Genomic DNA, 17,577 nt, shown 5'->3' with positions numbered 1-17,577 from the left:
AAACTGTATTAAGAACCTTTTAAGCAGGAAACTAGGAAAGGCCTTTTATCCTTCGACCTCCTTTCACAGACTGTGCACAATTTGCCCTTTGGTGAACCTACCCAACTTGCCTAATCTTAGGAGGGAAAGTTCCTCTCCGATCCCTGAAGGTAATTGGGCAATATGCCAGGGTATCTATTTAACCTTCCAACCTCCATTATTCAACACTGGCTGGTTGCTTTCCACAGATGGCATTTACATAGTTGTAGAAGTATGGGGATTGTTGCAGTCCCTGGAGTATTTAATCATCTGTCTGCACTTAACCATGTAACCTTCAGTTACATTTTCAATCAGATATTTTTGCAGCTGTTTTTAAAAGTTGAGTTAATCAACATGACATTAACCTTTGCGGAAAGTCTGATCTACTATTTTAATCTCTAGTCTCGCATTTTACAATCAAAAAAGATTATGGGGTAAATTTCAATGATGGGAATGCATTTTGGGAATTCAGGGCTGATATGCAGGGCGCACCATTTCCTGTCCGTTCAAACTAAGTAACCTCCAGAAGCACCTTTAGGACATTTTACTATGTTAAAAGGTGCTAGGTAAATGCAAGTTGTTGTTGAGTGCTGTACTTCTAATTAAATATTGCCATCAAAGCTTAATGCTCAGAAAACATCCTTTTAAAATCTAGATATACGAGTTCCAAACATTCTGGCTTGTCAGCTGTGTCAGGACATAAAGCTGGTCCTCTGGAAGTAGGGCTCTCATCCTGCTAGGCCCTGTCTGCCCATGGGTGGAGGTAAAATAACTCATAGTGTCATTTTAAAGATTAGGGATTTTCTGCCAGTGTCCTGATCCTTTATCCCTCAATCAGCAGCACTAAAACGGATTATCTGGTCATTTATCTCATTGCTGTTTATGGGAGCTTGCTGTGCAACAATTGACTGCTGCGTTTCCTGCATCAACAAGAGTAATGTTAGGAAAGTACTTCCATTTTTTGTTAAATTTTGAGGACTTGTGTTTTATTTGGGAAAACTGAAAAGGATTCCATGGATGTTTTTTCCACTGGGGTCATTGAAAGGACACTGGGAGGTCATGTTTGCAAACATCATGGGCTGAATTTTACCGGGCTCTCGATGCCATGGGTCGTGGTGTGGGGGCCAGTAAAATTCTGCCTCGACTCCCGACGTCAGGAAGGACCCCGGTGTGGCCCCCCCCTGCCCGCCACTCAGTGGCAGCACCCAAATTACCATATTCAAAACGGTACTTACCACTGCAGATTATGCAGCCCGCCGACTCTCGACGCACACTTACAGATTTTATTTTGAACGGGCGGCTGTCACGTGCCGTCCCGTTCCTGAACAGTAAAGCCGGTGGGTCATCAGAGGCAGAGGTTTTCTCTACTGAAGGTAAGTTCAGATATTCAGAGGTCTCACTCTGAATTCTGGAAGAGAGGAGGGAGGGGGGTCTGGGATTGCTGGGGGGAAAGCTCTGCTGGCATGAAGGGAGGTACTGTGTACCCTCCCTCCATAAACAGTGCACGCTCTGCGTTTGTGTTTATGAAAGAGTAATAGCACTCTAGTCACCCTATATGTGGGGAGGGTGCCAGAAAGGGTAGGAGTGTTAAGGTTATCTGGATGATGGGAGCAATTGATTCAGCTGGTAGGATCTTGATGTGGTCATGCTGTGCCACTGAGTATTGGCCAAGATGGGCAATGCCACGCCACATGAAAGCACCTGATGTACCCATCAACACCAATCCCTGCCCTGTTAGGAACCTTCAAATAAATGAAGGGTTCAACTTTATTTATCACATGGGAATAGATATGGATTATCCTACATTGTGTGATCCTCTGCTCCTGAGGATCCATCGGCGCCGGAGGCAAAATTAACAGGCAGGTGTGGTCCACGTAGAGGCCCCCGGCTGTGAGCAGCAGCTCCCAAGGGGAGCTCGCCATTATTGTTGCTGTGCATCTATAGTCCCCACATGACATGCCATCGAATGTCAAGAGCACCAGTGTCAGAGGCGATTGTGCATATAGAGAAGGTGGTGACACTGTGCCCTGTTCAAAGATGACCTGCAGCCCATGTGCTTTGGTGGGCAGTCCTCCTAGTGGCAACGTTTCTCAAGCTTGATGCAGATGCACCTTTCCAGGGGCCCACCGGAGACCTTTGTGGGGCCAAACAGTCAGTAGTGCACCACTGCATCAGGGAAGTCACCGATGTCCTGCACCAGAGGGCCAGTGAGTATGTCTGCCTCAGGATGGCCTCCCACAGCCAGGCCCAGAGGGCCATCAGTTTTGGCACCTTTGTTGGAGAACCATAGGTTTTAATGAGATTAGATTAGATTAGATTTTTTTAGATTAGAGATACAGCACTGAAACAGGCCCTTCGGCCCACCGAGTCTGTGCCGACCATCAACCACCCATTTATACTAATCCTACACTAATCCCATATTCCTACCAAACATCCCCACCTGTCCCTATATTTCCCTACCACCTACCTATACTAGTGACAATTTATAATGGCCAATTTACCTACCAACCTGCAAGTCTTTTGGCTTGTGGGAGGAAACCGGAGCACCCGGAGAAAACCCACGCAGACACAGGGAGAACTTGCAAACTCCACACAGGCAGTACCCAGAATCGAACCCGGGTCCCTGCAGCTGTGAGGCTGCAGTGCTAACCACTGCGCCACTGTGTTCATAGTCTGCACTTGTGTGGCCATCAGGCCTCCCGCCAGGCTACCACCTGCAGACGTCACCATTAAAGGAATCCTCTCAATCTGGTATGTGATCACTGGAGATGCTTCATGCCTGCTTCTCAGGCAGCTGCCATGCCACCTGGGTCCTGCGCCAGTCCCAACTGCTACCGCTGTTCACTAAACTGGCTCAGATGGAGGGGTGGTGTCTTGGGGACAAGGGCTATTCCTTGCAGACATTGCTGCTGACACCAGTGAGAGACTCCACCACTGCTGCAGAGGGGAGGTAAATCGCCCGCCACTGAGCTACATGAGCCACCATTGAGCAGGCGATCGGCATGCTGAAAGAGCGCTTCCAATGCCTGGTAAGGTGATGCCCTGTACTACGGGCCAAAAAGGCCAGCTCCTTTCTTTCCTGCTCACTGTGCTCTGCACAACTACGCACCCAATAGGGGCCAGGTCTGGAATGATCTGGAGAGATGTCAACAGGATTCATCCTTGGACTATAAGGACACTGAGGACCTACAACAGGAAAGACGCATGGGAGGGCAGATGGCACCCAGGTTCTGCTGGCAGGGCTAGTAGTGAGCGAGGGATGTATGGAAGTGGCTCATCAGACAAAGGCTGTCTGCTTCATAGGAACTGACATGAGCTCTGCAAGCCACACACCACCCTCGCTCACCTGCTGTGCACCAGTCCACATCTGCAGCATCCCTGTGTAAACCATTAGAGGCAGCAGTTGACTGAGCAAAGTCCATGTCACTGCATCCAACGCTCACGGGTAATGGTGGCATGGCAATGATATTGCATACATTGGCTCTCCTGAAGGGCCAACGGTGCAAAGGGATGTGACATTGGCGCGACATGATGGCACACATCATTCACACAGAGAAAAGGGCACACATTTAGTGAAAGATGTACTTACATTGCTGTGACACCCGTACATTCCCATTTGTGCCACTGTGTTCCCTGTAAACGCTTGCAAGTGCCCCTTCTCGGTGCAACCTCTGTGCTAGCAGCCTGACTGGAGGAAGGCTGATGATCTGATTGCCCTTTGACTGTGGATGACTTTGGCGCTCGTGCCCTATGCACACGAGGCCTAGGGAGCCCCAGCTGGCTGGGGGAGTGCTCATTCATCCCCTTCCGGCATTGGACTCTTTGATGCCAAATGGCCCCACAGCTACTCACCTCCTCTGCCCTCTCCAGCCAGACTGCCTTGTTCAGGCGGGAGGGGCCTCTTCTTACTGTCGCTGGGTAAAAGGACCTCCCGCCTTGCCTGCACAGCCTGGAGGAGAGTCAGCAGGGAGGCTTTGCTGCACTGTGGAGCCACCCTGGAGCACCCCTCTGCCATCCTCGGTTTTTGGTTTGGTCCTTTTAAATGCAAAGGTGACTCCCCCGTGTAACTGCCCTAACATCTGGCTGCAAGGTTTGTCTTGCACGTGTTTGCAAACCAATGTAGGACTAGTGAGGAAATCTATGCTGTTGTCATGGTTTTCATCTGTTGCACATTGACGTATGTTCAGGAACACTTTGCTTCTGCAGCAGCTGATCATAGTTATTAGTGTTATAGAATATGAACATATTTTCCTGTTTTTTAACAAAGATCCTTTAATTGCTGTTACATGTATTTTCACCTAGCAGCAGAGAAGTGAATACAGATTCCAAATGCATATTAGTCTGTGGCTTTTTACAGTCAGATGACTAGAACTCCATAGTATGTAAATATTCTTCAATTATGGTTTTATTTCTGTTGTGTATTCGCCTTGGTACATTTAAGTCTCGCTTCCTGGAATGTGCAAAATTAAGATTATGCACCAAGGTGCCTACATGAAGCAATTTAACACTTGAGTGGAAAAAGAACATCGTAACTTCACAGGACACCGGGACACAGCAGGGTAAGTAGGCGTCAGCAAAGCAGAAAATGCTGGGGAAACTCAGCAGGTCAGGCAGCATCTATGGAGAGAGAAGCAGGGTTAACTTTCAGGTCTGTGAACTTGGTCAAGTTAACTCTGCTTCTCTCTCCACAGATGCTGCTTGACCTGCTGAGTTTCTCCAGCACTTCCTGCTTTGCTGCCAGATTGCCAGCAGCCCTACTCTTCAACAGTAAGGTAAGTATTTCTTTGATAGCGGTCAGGAAGCAGTGCTTGGGCACTTTAAGTAGGTTCCTCACTGTGCCAGATGTCCTGCCTCTTCCCATGTATTATGTGGGGTGTGGGGGGGTGCAGCTCGTCTCAGTGATCCTAATGAGCCCCCACACATAATATCGCGGGGATTCAGTGGTGGCCGCTGAATGCGGGCACACTGCCGAGTTAGTCACCTGTCCTCAGATAAATACCCAGCAGGGGCTTTGTTGCCTTGGGAGAGATGTTTACAGAGAAGTGACAGGTCACGATATATTGGGGTCAGGAGGCTTGACTCTTGAGATTTTGTTTTTTGTTTTGCTTTGAACAGTCATTTGGAGTTTTAAAAAAAAAAGCCAAGAGAGCAGTCACCTCAGCTCCGCCTTTTCCATCTCTTTGAGAAGTTCTTAGAAACAAGTGTATGAAATCGAGAAATTGATGCTACATTCATCCCGAAACGCCTGCTTGAAAACTCTGTAGCCGCATTTCTCCTGAGACCCTGGAAGAGCCTATTGGATAAATCCTTGACGCCGCCTAAATGAATCGCTCCAGAGAGAGATCCCAGTGACAGTCGTCTATGTGTATTTGGGACGTCAAACCAAAAAAGGGATAACTGACATCTTCCCATATCTTACTTTTTTTTTCTTCAAGAATTAGCAAGTATTTGGTCAAAGTATTTTTTTTGTCTTTTTTTGTAACAGGCTCTAAAAAGAAAATCTCTTTTTTCAGTTAACCGGTTTGTAAGGGGCTAAGATAAAAGGGAACTTTCATATTTTACTCTGTGTTAATGCTTTGCTTCGTTACTGGTTATGTCTTGTTTTGTAATAAACAGGTAATTTTGCATATTAAAGAAACCTGCTTGGTGTATTTTATTCTGGGATAAAAATAGAGCCTATGATTGACTGTATTGGTAACTGGATAAACATTTAAATATATGTTGTGACCTGTGGAGAAGTGGAACTAGAAAGTAACAGTGCACTCCTCCCACCTCGATCATAACAGTAACGACAATTGAAAAGTACTTAATTGGCTGTGAAGTGCTTGGGGGCATTCCGAGGTCATGAAGGGCATAATATAAATCGAGCTTTCTTTCTTTCTGTGTCACCTCAAACTAATCCTACTCATCTGTAGATGTGGGGAGAAATTTCCACAGGACTTCTCCCATTCATCCACTATACCTTATGGCTGCAGAAAACCTGCACTATTTTCCTGGTGCATTGCCACCAAAGTTGAGGAGAATCCCCATGGAAATTTAACCCATGACTCACCCAATTCATCCCCTTTAGTTTATCCTATAAATCACCCTATTTGTTCAAATTAAAGAGAAGTTCATGATTAAACTGTGAACAACTTTCCTCTGTTGAATCTCGCAACACTTTCTAGCAGATTTGAAGGGCAAGTTAGGAATTTTAATTGACCTATAACTGTTTTGTTGATAAATTATTATCCCAAACTGGAAACTAGTTGGATCAAACATTTGACTCTGGTAAGTTCTTGGTGATGCTGTCAAGGCAATACTTGCTGCTCCATCTCTGGTTACCCTGAAGAAATTAACGGTTAATCACGTGTGGAACGAGAGGCAGACGCAGATTCCCTTCACTTAAGAACATTGAATCATAGAACAATTACAACACAGAAGGAGGCCCTTCAGCCCTTGTGTCCATGCTGGCTCTCGAAGAGCAACTCAGCTATTCCCATTTTCCCTCCTTTTCCCCATAGCTCCTCAAATTTTTCTCTTCAAGTGATTATCAAATTCCCTTTTGAAGGCCTCAATTGAATCTGCCTCCACCACACCCTTAGGCAGTGCATTCCAGATCCTAACCACTCGCTGCATAAAAATGTTGTTCCTCGGATCATTTGCCAATCAACTTAAATAAGTGTCCCCTGCTTCCTGACCCTCATGCTAGTGGGAACAGTTTCTCCCAATCTACTGTGTCCAGACCCCTTGTGATTTTCAAAACCTCAATCAAATCTCCTCTCAACTTTCTCTTCTCATTAGTGAATCTGGCAGTTTTAACCATTTTCCGGTGACGTTACCAGATATATTGGATTCAGTGTCATAACTTGCCATGTGAGCTTTGAACTCGTGACCGGGCTTACTGTCCACTACCATAACCATTGGCCGTATGACCTGAGTGATGCATTGTGTTGTGAAATGCCTGCCTCGCCACTTTTGAGCACGTGCAGGGAAAGAGAAGAGGATAACAGGTTATGCTGATGTTCTAATGTGTACCTGACTTGGTAGAGGGCTAACTTTTGCTAGTAGTTACTAAATAAGGGAAAAAGAAGAAGAACAGAAATTGGTAATGAGCCCTGAAATGGTGGTTCTCCTTTTCCTTCCCTATCTTCTTCACCCTCCATGGTCTCCTTTCTGACCATTAAGAGGCCTGAAGTTAGGGGGCCCTTCTTCTGTAATTGTTTTCTCACTGTTTTAATGGACTGTCTTCGTCTACAAGAAAAGTGAAAGTGAGAACATCCAATTGTTACGATGATGTGCAATAATACCTAACAGTCAATGAATGTGATGACGTGCTATGTTAGATGAGAGGATTCTTTTGAACTGAACCATGCAAGGATGAGAGTAAAAGAACCTTTTTAGGTGAAGGATAGGGGTATAAAGAGCACGTGGGCTTTTTTTTTTACAAAGTTGGTAGGTGCATTAACAATGTGCAAGGTGAAGGAAGGTGGTAGCATCGTGGTTATGTTTTGAGACTAGTCATTCCCAAGGCCTGGACTAATGATCCATGAGCATGAGTTCAAATCCTACATGGCAGCTGGGGAATTTAGATTCAATTAACTAAGTGAATCTGGAATAAAAAGCTAGTATCAACTGGTGACCATGAATCTCTGATTGTCATCAAATACCCGTCTGGTTCACTCATGCCCTTTAGGGAAGGAAATCTGCTGGTCCTTACCCAGTCTGGCCTACATATGACTCCAGAGTCACAGCGATGTGATGGACTCTTAACTGCCCTCTGAAATGTTCTAGCAAGCCACTGAGTTGGGTTCAAGAAGGTGACTCACTATCAACTTCTCTCGGGCAATTAGGGATAGGCAGTAATTGCTGGCTTTGCCAGTGATGCCTGCATCCCATGAATGAATAATAAAATAAAGTCATCGATATAAGGCCTTATATGGGTGTTGTACTGTGGTTGGCCTGAATGGTTTTATGGGGTTGACACGGGTGCTCCTGCTATCCCAACCACTCCTTGCTCATCTGGTGGCCTCTGACACTTTCTGCAGAAGAGAACTTCCTTCCTCTGCCTCAATTTCTTGAATCTATAACCTCATCAGAGGAGGAGGCTGGACTATTTGTAACCATCCTTCTCGGCTCTGGAACTTGCTACTTTGAGCAAATAAAACATGATGCTTGGCCTCTTGATGTGCTGCAGAACCTCAGGACTGACAAAATTTCTATTCAGGCTTACAACCGATTGGGGAAAATCTAGGCCAAAAGGTCCCAAATTCCATCTCAAGTCTTTGCTGTGTTAGCTTTCCCTGACCAGGTCAGTGTTTGGGACCACTACAATTAGACACCTCACCCTAGCTTAGGGGAAGAAAATGAGCCAAATTCTCCTTTCCCGATCACTGCAGAGCAGCCCAGGAAGATGCAGATTCTTGGATGCCAGTTGGGGCCCAGTGTCAGTTACTGCAGATGGGCAGCCTGCCGGCACTCGTGGTCAAGGCTGGCATGTGAATAGTGCACCAGTGGAGTTGTGGGTATTGTGATTGAGCTCTCAGGAGAGAAAATTGGAGAAAAAGTATTCCTGTGGCACCTCCTCAGGACCATCTACTCACCCCTGCGCCCTCTTTGAGAGGGGAGGAGAGAGGAAAGCTGACCCAGGACTCTGGAAAAAATGTATAATCAACCAGAACATCTTACCTTAACTCTCTGCTTTTTTTTAAATTGTTCGTTTATTTTATTTAGAGATACAGCACTGAAACAGCCCCTTCGGCCCACCGAGTCTGTGCCGACCAACAACCACCCATTTATACTAATCATACACTAATTCCATATTCCCTACCACCTACCTACACTAGGGGCAATTTACAATGGCCAATTTACCTATCACCTGCAAGTCTTTGGCTGTGGGAGGAAACCGGAGCACCCGGCGGAAACCCACGCAGACACAGAGAGAACTTGCAAACTCTGCACAGGCAGTACCCAGAATCGAACCCGGGTCCCTGTAGCTGTGAGGCTGCAGTGCTAACCACTGCGCCACTGTGCCGCCGTTTGTGAGATGTGGTGGTTGCTGGCAAGGCCAGCATTTACTACCCATCCCTAATTGCGCTTGTTAGTCCTTTTCAGAGGGCATTTTAAGAGTCAACCACATTACTGGGGGTCTGGAGTCACCATTAGACTAACTCCAGATTTTTTTTATTAATTGAATTCAAATTTCACCATCTACCTTGGTGAGATTTGAACCCATGACCCTGGAGCATTAGCCTGGGCTCTGGATTACTAGTCTAGTGACATTCCCACAATGCCATCGCCGCCCCTCCTCCTGGTGCCCAACTGAGATAGGGATCTCGACTCACAGTGAAAACCGCAACTGCCCTGCACAATGGTGCATTTTTCCATCATGCCAATGGCCGTGGTGCTACATTGTACTGTGCTGTTCCACATTGTAAACTTGGGCAAAGACATTTTATTGCTACAGGTTAGTAAAGGAATTCTGTTTGTAAATTTTTAACTTAAGTGTTTAGACCTTTTTAAATATATTTCCTGGTCAAACTGTTTAAGGAGAAAATATTTGCAGCTGGCACCCTGAAAGATTAACAAAATGACAAAGATTACATCCTTCTTGCTTGCTTTCTTCCTCGTAGTATAAATACTTTGAATGATATGTAAATATTTAAGCCATTCATACATTTAAACATGAACGCTTGTTTACTTCTTGTTTTCATGAGCACTGGGCATTCATTTCAGAATCTGAAAAAAAAAGTACATGGGTTGAGCTCATTAGATGGGAGCACAAGTGAAGGACTGGAGAAATGGCTTTTTATCCCCTTGGTCTGTCTCTAATTCCTGTCTAGCTCCGCTCTGCTCTGAGAACCCAGGCTTGCTGAGTTTCCCATTTAAATCCGAACTTGAGCCCCACACTCTGACTTCAGCTCACAATCTAAGCTGATACTTCATGGCAGTGCTCAGCAAGTACTGTAGTGTGGGAGCTACTGCCCTCAGGGTGAGATGTTGAACCAAAACCTCACCAACCCCCACCCTCTAATCCCGTTATGATGGCTGAGATGAATGCTAAAGACCTCATGGCATTATTTGAAGAAGAGCAGAGACTTTTCCCGCTGGTCTTGCCTACTTTTCTCCTGCAAACATTTCCAGACTGTTCTGTGTGGGATCTTGCTATGTCCAAAATGGCTGCCAAGCTTGTCTACATAACGAATTTAAAGGCAACTGATTGTATGTGAGGTGTTCCGAGCTGTTTGCGGGGTGATGAAATTGATCTGTAAATGCAGACTTTTTCCTTTTCAGTTGAACTAATTCAACATAGCTAATTTGTAGAATAAGTTAACGATGATTAGTGATTGAGACTGAGATTGGTCGGATTAAATAAATGGAGGGTTATTCTGGTGCCTTTCAGATTCTGGCTGAGAGATGACATGCTCCCAGGAGCCTCTCACTAGTAGCTATGATGTGACTGAAGGTAAGCATGCAGGTGCAACAGGCGGTAAAAAGGGCAAATGGTATGTTGGCCTTCATAGCGAGAGGATTTGAGTACAGGAGCAGGGATGTCTTGCTGCAATTATGCAGGGCCTTGGTGAGGCCATACCTGGAATATTGTGCGCAGTTTTGTTCTCCTTATCTGAAGAAGGATGTTCTTGCTATAGAGGGAGTGCAGCGAAGGTTTACCAGACTGATTCCTGGGATGGTGGGACTGACGTATGAGGAGAGATTGAGTCGGTTAGGATTATATTCGCTGGAGTTCAGAAGAGTGAGGGGGGGATCTCATAGAAATCTATAAAATTCTGACAGGACTTGACGGGGTAGATGCAGAAAGGATGTTCCCGATGGTGGGGGAGTCCAGAACCAGGGGTCATAATCTAAGGATACGGGGTAAACCTTTCAGGACTGAGATGAGGAGAAATTTCTTCACCCAGAGAGTGGTGAGCCTGTGGAATTCGCTACCACAGAAAGCAGTTGAGGCCAAAACATTGTATGTTTTCAAGAAGGAGTTAGATATAGCTCTTGGGTCTAAAGGGATCAAAGGGTATGGGGCAAAAGTGGGAACAGGCTACTGAGTTGGATGATCAGCCATGATCATAATGAATGATGGAGCAGGCACGAAGGGCCGAATGGCCTACTCCTGCTCCTATTTTCTATGTTTCTATGAGTGAGTGCTGCTGTGCCTCTTTAAGTAAGTGGCTGAGCCTCTGGTTTGGGCTTTCCCTTCTCCCTCCCTTGACTGTATGATACCATTGAGAGTAGGATCTGAACAGATGGGAAATTTTGTTCGAATATCCCTTTTCATTGTAAGCAAAATGTAGCCCAGCTCTGCCTCTCCACCAGCATCCTTGAGTCCATGGATGTAACTGGATTGTTGTGTTGCTTGTCTGACATCGCATCATGGATCTTTCAGACCTGGCAAAATCAGAGTCACCCTGTCTGACTCCTGCTGGAAACGTCACTTTTCAGTCTTCAATCCTATCAACTCCTTCAGCCCCCCCCCCTGCCTGCGTACTCAATAGGGTGCAACCTCGGTGCCCTGTTTGACCCTGAGCTGAACTTCAAACCCCATTAGGGGTACCAACCCTCCAGGATTATCCTGAAGTTTACAGGAATTAAAGATTAATCTCCTGGACACTGCTTCCAGTAATCCTTGGATAGAAACCAAGAGCTTTTTAAAAAGAAATTGCAGGTTTTCTTTGAACGCTTTTGTTTGTTAATTGTAAAATATTAAGAAATAGGTGGAAAAATGGCCAACAGTCAGGGATCATTCAATCCGGTAATGGAGAGACTATTCATTTTCCAGTTGACGGGCAAGGTCAGTCCGCAAGGATGGTTGTGTGTGGCGGCCAATTTCCGGGGCACGTAGGTGGAGCAGTAGGAGGGGGAAACCTTCAACCGGGGTTGTCAACCCCGAACTTCACAGCTTCCACTTTATCAAAAACAATCCATTTCCACCGCTGTGTCACTGCTTGCCTCTGCCCTGTTACTTCACCTCTGCTGCAGTTGAAAGCCATCCAGGCCTTTATCACACCCCGGCTTGACTACTTCAACACTCTTCCCCCTGGGCTCCATTTTCACAACCTGCAACTTGTCCAAAAACTCACTGCTGCATCCTGTATAGAGTTCTGTGCTCCTGCTGCCCCTCTCCTCACCGATTGGATCCATCATCCCTGATGCATTGATTTGAAAATCCTCACCTCGTTTACCAATGCCACTGTGTCCTTGCCCCACACAGATGGTGAGAGGGCAATATCAGCCGAAGGTTCCCTTTCGCATGGCTACTCAAGAATTCCTTCTGCAAAGTGTCTAAATGGGGGATATCGACCGAGCACAGGACAACACAGGAATGGTATTAGCCCATTCAGCCCCACGAACCTGTGCTGCCATTCAATGAGATCATGGCTGATCTGTATCTTCGCTCCATTTTACCTGCCTTGGCGCTATATCCTTTTCTACCTTAGGTTAGCAAAAATCTATTGGCCTCCGATTTCAAGTTATTAACTGAGCGAGCATCAATTGCTTTTTCTGGGAGAGAGTACCGTACTTCTATCACCCTTTGCATAAAGACGTTTTCCCAAATTCTGTCCTGATTTTAAGGTTGTTCCCATGTCTGAAACTCCTCCACCAGGGACAAAATTTTCTCTCTATCGACTCTTATCAATTCCTTTCAAAATCCTAAAAAATCTCCTCAAATTACCCTTTAGCCTTATATATTACAGAGATCCAATAAGGCTATGCTGTGATATTCCTCATGTTGAATAGGATGCCAGTTTTGATGTTCAGCTTCACATATGATTGCTCACCTATGATGAACCAGAGATTTACCAGTACCACAGCTCCTTCAAGAAGGAGGCAAAAACAAGGACAGAATATTTTGTTAAAAGATGTGAAAGGAAGGAGCTTTTGGCTTCCAAACAGTATGAGCCATGACCTTATTACTTAGCATAGGTTAGAAGAGAGTCAGTGAGGGGGCGCAACAGAATGAGGGCGTGAAACTTGGTTAAAACCACTTAGTGCGGTTAACCAGAGTTTGCTCCTAGCACTAATGAACATTTAGAAAAAATCATGGTGGCCTTAATTTGAAAATAGCTTGTTTTGATAGTTTCTGTATCTTTTGCTAAAGCCCGAAGTTCAAATCTTAGACATAGAAAAGATGGTTCCACTTGTGGTGGAGACCAAAACTAGAGGCTATAAATTCAGGATAGTCATCAATAGATCCAATAGAGAATTCAAGAGAAACACCTTCACCCAGAGAGTGGTGATACTCACTACCACAAGGAGTAGCTGAGGTGAATAGCATGGATGCTTTTAAGCGGCAGCTAGATAAACACATAAGGGAGAAAGAATTAGAAGGATATGATGTCTTCTTTGGCCTCCTTATCTCGAGAGACAATGGGTAAGCGCCTGGAGGTGGTCAGTGGTGTGTGGAGCAGCGCCTGGAGTGGCTATAAAGGCCAATTCTAGAGTGACAGGCTCTTCCACAGGTGCTGCAGAAAAATTTGTTTGTCGGGGCTGTTACACAGTTGGCTCTCCCCTTGCGCTTTTGTCTTTTTTCCTGCCAACTGCTAAGTCTCTTCGACTCGCCACACTTTAGCCCCGCCTTTATGACTGCCCGCCAGCTCTGGCGAACGCTGGCCACTGACTCCCACGACTTGTGATCAATGTCACAGGACTTCATGTCGCGCTTGCAGACGTCTTTAAAGCGGAGACATGGACGGCCGGTGGGTCTGATACCAGTGGCGAGCTCGCTGTACAATGTGTCTTTGGGGATCCTGCCATCTTCCATGCGGCTCACATGGCCAAGCCATCTCCAGCGCCGCTGACTCAGTAGTGTGTATAAGCTGGGGATGTTGGCCGCCTCGAGGACTTCTGTGTTGGAGATACGGTCCTGCCACCTGATGCCAAGTATTCTCCGGAGGCAGCGAAGATGGAATGAATTGAGGATATGATGTATTAGAAAGATAAAGAGGGGTGGGAGAGAACCTGTGGGGAGCATAAATACCGGCATGGACCTGCTGGGCCGAATGGCCTGTTTCTGTGCTGCATATGCTATGTAACCTATATTGGCATCTCAATGGGGAAGAGCCTCCCCCTGACTAACTAGCCTCCAACTGGTCTACAGACCAAATGGGTGCTTGTCCATAAAGCCACCAGTCTATTTTGACCGCTGCTCCCAGCAACCGGCAGTCTGAGGCAATGCAGCTGATGCTTTTTGTGATGGCTGCATTTGGGCTACCAATATTATTTGATAGTGGGGGGTTGGTTAGCTTAGTTGGCTAGACGGCTAGTGTATGATGCAGAAAGATATCAACAGCGCGGGTTCAATCCCCATATCGGCTGTGATAGTTCATGGATGCCTGCCTCCTCGCCTTGCCCCATGCTTGAGGAGTGGTGACCCTCAAGCTATACATCACCAAATGTCTCTCTAATGGAAAGATGCCTGTGGTCCTTTGGGACTATGGCTGGAACAAGACAATTAAGTGATGATATTTAAAGCAGGAGGCTCACCTGAATCAAAGCAAATCTTTAAAATTTAGCCCAGTTCCCTTTTGCGTTCAGCACCTGCCCCCACTGCCGATGAGGATCATTGACCTGATGAGGTTGACTTGAATTCAGGGGTGATATAAAATGTTCGGAAGTCAAGGGTGACACCACTGGTGCCCATGAGATATCTCGACATGAGACAAGAGAGAAGGAAGGAGAAGGTGGTTTTTAACTGTTAATACAGATGGCAGGCTGAGGGTGATTGAAGTGTACAGGTGATGGAAAGTTAATAGAAGTAGTTAGAGTTAAAGCTTTCCAGCACCATTTGATAGAACCAGCACTGTTTTTCTCTTTGCAGGTTATAGAAATAAGCAATGTGGAAATATTTGCAATAGGAGGTCACTGTTTCAGCCAGTAGTCTTCAAATCTTTCTGTTGGTGGCGGGGGAGATTCCTCGGTGTAAAGTTTGGCAAATTCTGGCTCCCCCCGGCAAATATTGGCCCATTCCTGGGGACACCCTGCATAATTTGGCACGCTCCTGTGGGTCCCTTTTGTATATATTGGCACATTCTTGAGGATTCACCCCCTCTGGCATATGTTGGCACAATCCTAGGGAGTTCGCCTCGCTAATATTTTGGCACAATCCTGGGACTGTGTGTAAATATTGACACATTCTTCAGGACCTCCATTTCCTGACTCCAGGAAGCCCATAGTAGCTACCTGAAAGGATAACTGTGCACTGATATATGGAGAAAACATTTATTAGTATAGGGAAAAAAAACAGAAATAACACGTTGGTAAGTTAACGGACAGAAATCAGATATTGTGATCTCATTGTAGTTCCCTTTGGGCTGAAGACCCCAGGTTGAAAACTTGTGCTCTTGGCCTGCAATTGTGCAAAGCTGTGTGTGATTCCTGAGGTTAACTTTGTTCTCTGTTCAGATAATCATGACAGTTTTCTCTTTTCTCCCTCCACCACCCACCCACCTTTTTTCATTTAGGTTTGCCTGACTTGGTGCCAGACCCGTACTATGTCCAAGCCTCTACTTACGTGCAGAGATCCCACTTGTATTCACTACGGTGTGCAGCGGAAGAGAAGTGTCTGGCAAGGTATGGGCCATCGTTTGGACCTGCTTCATCTACCGAGCAGGTTTTTTAATTTGCTTCTCGAAATTAGGAGTTCTGTGGTCACGAATCTGAATTGCGAAGATCTTTCCAAAGGTACTTAAGACAGAGAGAGTCTCAATTGCAGTCTTTTGTCGCAGATCCTGGATTTGGATCTTTCAGTTAAAGTCACAGGTTCTCTCTTGGAGTCTTCAATGGAGTGGGGTTTTTCTATAATTCCTGGCATGCAGGTCCTTGCCCTCCAGTCAAACTGGCAGAAGGCCAAAAACTGATTATTAAGAGGGATGTCACTCGATTTATAGGTCCGCTTTGGTTCAGGCAAGCCTTTAAATAGTGCAACAAAATATTATTAAACAGTGCTGTCCAAACACAGCAGAAAAAAAAAAGCCCTAAAATTTTCCCTCATGCTGTCTGGGTCTAACTATAAAGGCAAGTTGGCAGTTCAGTGGATGGCCCATACTCGCGTTTGAGAGCTGAATGGTCTGTGTGAATGCAATTCCTTCTTGGCTTCCCTTCATATGACATTACAACTACCTCCTTGTTTAACCTGCAGGCTCCTTCAGGAGTAGAATGCCAATTGAAAATGGGCATGTAGACAAACTTGACCCCTGGGTTTGGAAGAAAACAAAAATTTGGAATATTATAGACCTGAAATTCAAAGGAAATCTGGTCTATGTGTTTTTAAAAAATTCATATATGGGAAGCCCAGCATTTTTTTGCGCATCCCTCATTGCCTTGAGAAGGTGGTGAGCCACGTTCTTGAACTGCTGCAGTCCATGTGATGATGGTAATCCCACAATGTTGTTCAGTAGAGAGTTGCAGGATTTTGACCCAGTGTCAATGAAGGAACGGCAATGTACTTCCAAGTCAATTGGAAATGGAGTGTAAATTGAGTGAAATTTCACTTTATAATCAGCTCTTGCCCGGCTGCCAATTACTTCAGGTTGCCTGGAGTGCAGGGAGTTGAAGGTCAGAAATTAAAGGAAGAACTTGCATTAAAGAGGGCCTTCAACACCTTCAGCGGACAGTCTGCATCCTTACTGTTAACCTTTTTCTCCTCTCCTAGGCTTCTGGTTCACTGCCGTCTATTCTGCCTGACCAGATTCTCTGCTTTCATTTCTACCTGGTGTTTATATTTACTACTGGCTGTCACCCAGGATTGGAAGCATCAGACAATACCCCTCTTGAGGGGCAAATGATGGCACCAGAGTCACGTTGTTCGCATTAACATGCCGCTTTTTTACAGTGTCTTGTCATCAGAGAGAACTGTTTAAAGTAAATGAGATTTGAGACTGGGAACTGAGCAACAGGACTCTCTTCCGCTCTGCTGCTTTGCATAGGATGTGCAGTTGTTTGTTACTCAGCTGCTGCTGAATACTGGGCCACTGATGTTTTTACATTGCAAGGAAGACTTGCATTTATATAGCACCTTTACAACCTCTATGCCCCAAAAGTGCTTTACAGCCACAAAGTAATTTTGAAGTGTAGTTACTGTTATAATGTAAGAAGCGTGGTGCCAATTTGCACACAGCCAGCTCCCACAACGACAATATGATAATGAGCAGATAATCTGTTTTTGTGATGCTGGTTGAGGGATAAATAAAGGCCAAGACACTGGGGAGAACTCCCCTGCTGTTCTTCAAAATAGTACTGTTGGATATTTTATGTCCATCTGAGAGAACTGTCTAGGCTTGATATCTCATCTGAGAGACAGCACCTCCAACACTGCAGCACTGCATGGAGCATGATGTTCGAGCCACTAGAGTGGGACTTGAACCCACAATCTACCGACTGAGAAACAGGAGTGTTAACCACTGAGCCACAGCTGACGCCTATACTCAGGAGGCAGTTTCTTAAGACTGGTAAAGCTCACAAGGAAACCTTAATGAACCAAACAACTTATTATGTGGGTTACCTCTGAGATCAAATTAATTCAGTGGTGACAGTAACATTGGTGATTAATTAAACTCTCAACAGCTCTCA

The 17,577-nt window shown here is 45.6% G+C and overlaps 1 protein-coding gene across 1 annotated transcript in view; it reads left to right on the top strand.

The window, feature by feature from the left end:
- The window catches only part of loxl1 (lysyl oxidase-like 1), a 71,522-nt gene that overhangs the window by 15,153 nt on the left and 38,792 nt on the right, over window positions 1-17,577 (top strand). The window contains exon 2 of the mRNA XM_068015433.1: window positions 15,471-15,579. Within this exon, the coding sequence (XP_067871534.1) occupies window positions 15,471-15,579 (109 nt within the window). The remainder of the gene's footprint in view (window positions 1-15,470; window positions 15,580-17,577) is intronic.

Source organism: Heterodontus francisci, chromosome 35, assembly GCF_036365525.1.
Source record: "Heterodontus francisci isolate sHetFra1 chromosome 35, sHetFra1.hap1, whole genome shotgun sequence".
Lineage (NCBI taxonomy): Eukaryota > Metazoa > Chordata > Chondrichthyes > Heterodontiformes > Heterodontidae > Heterodontus > Heterodontus francisci.
The sequence above is the reverse complement of the archived record's forward strand: the minus strand, read 5'-3'. Positions and strand labels throughout refer to the sequence as shown.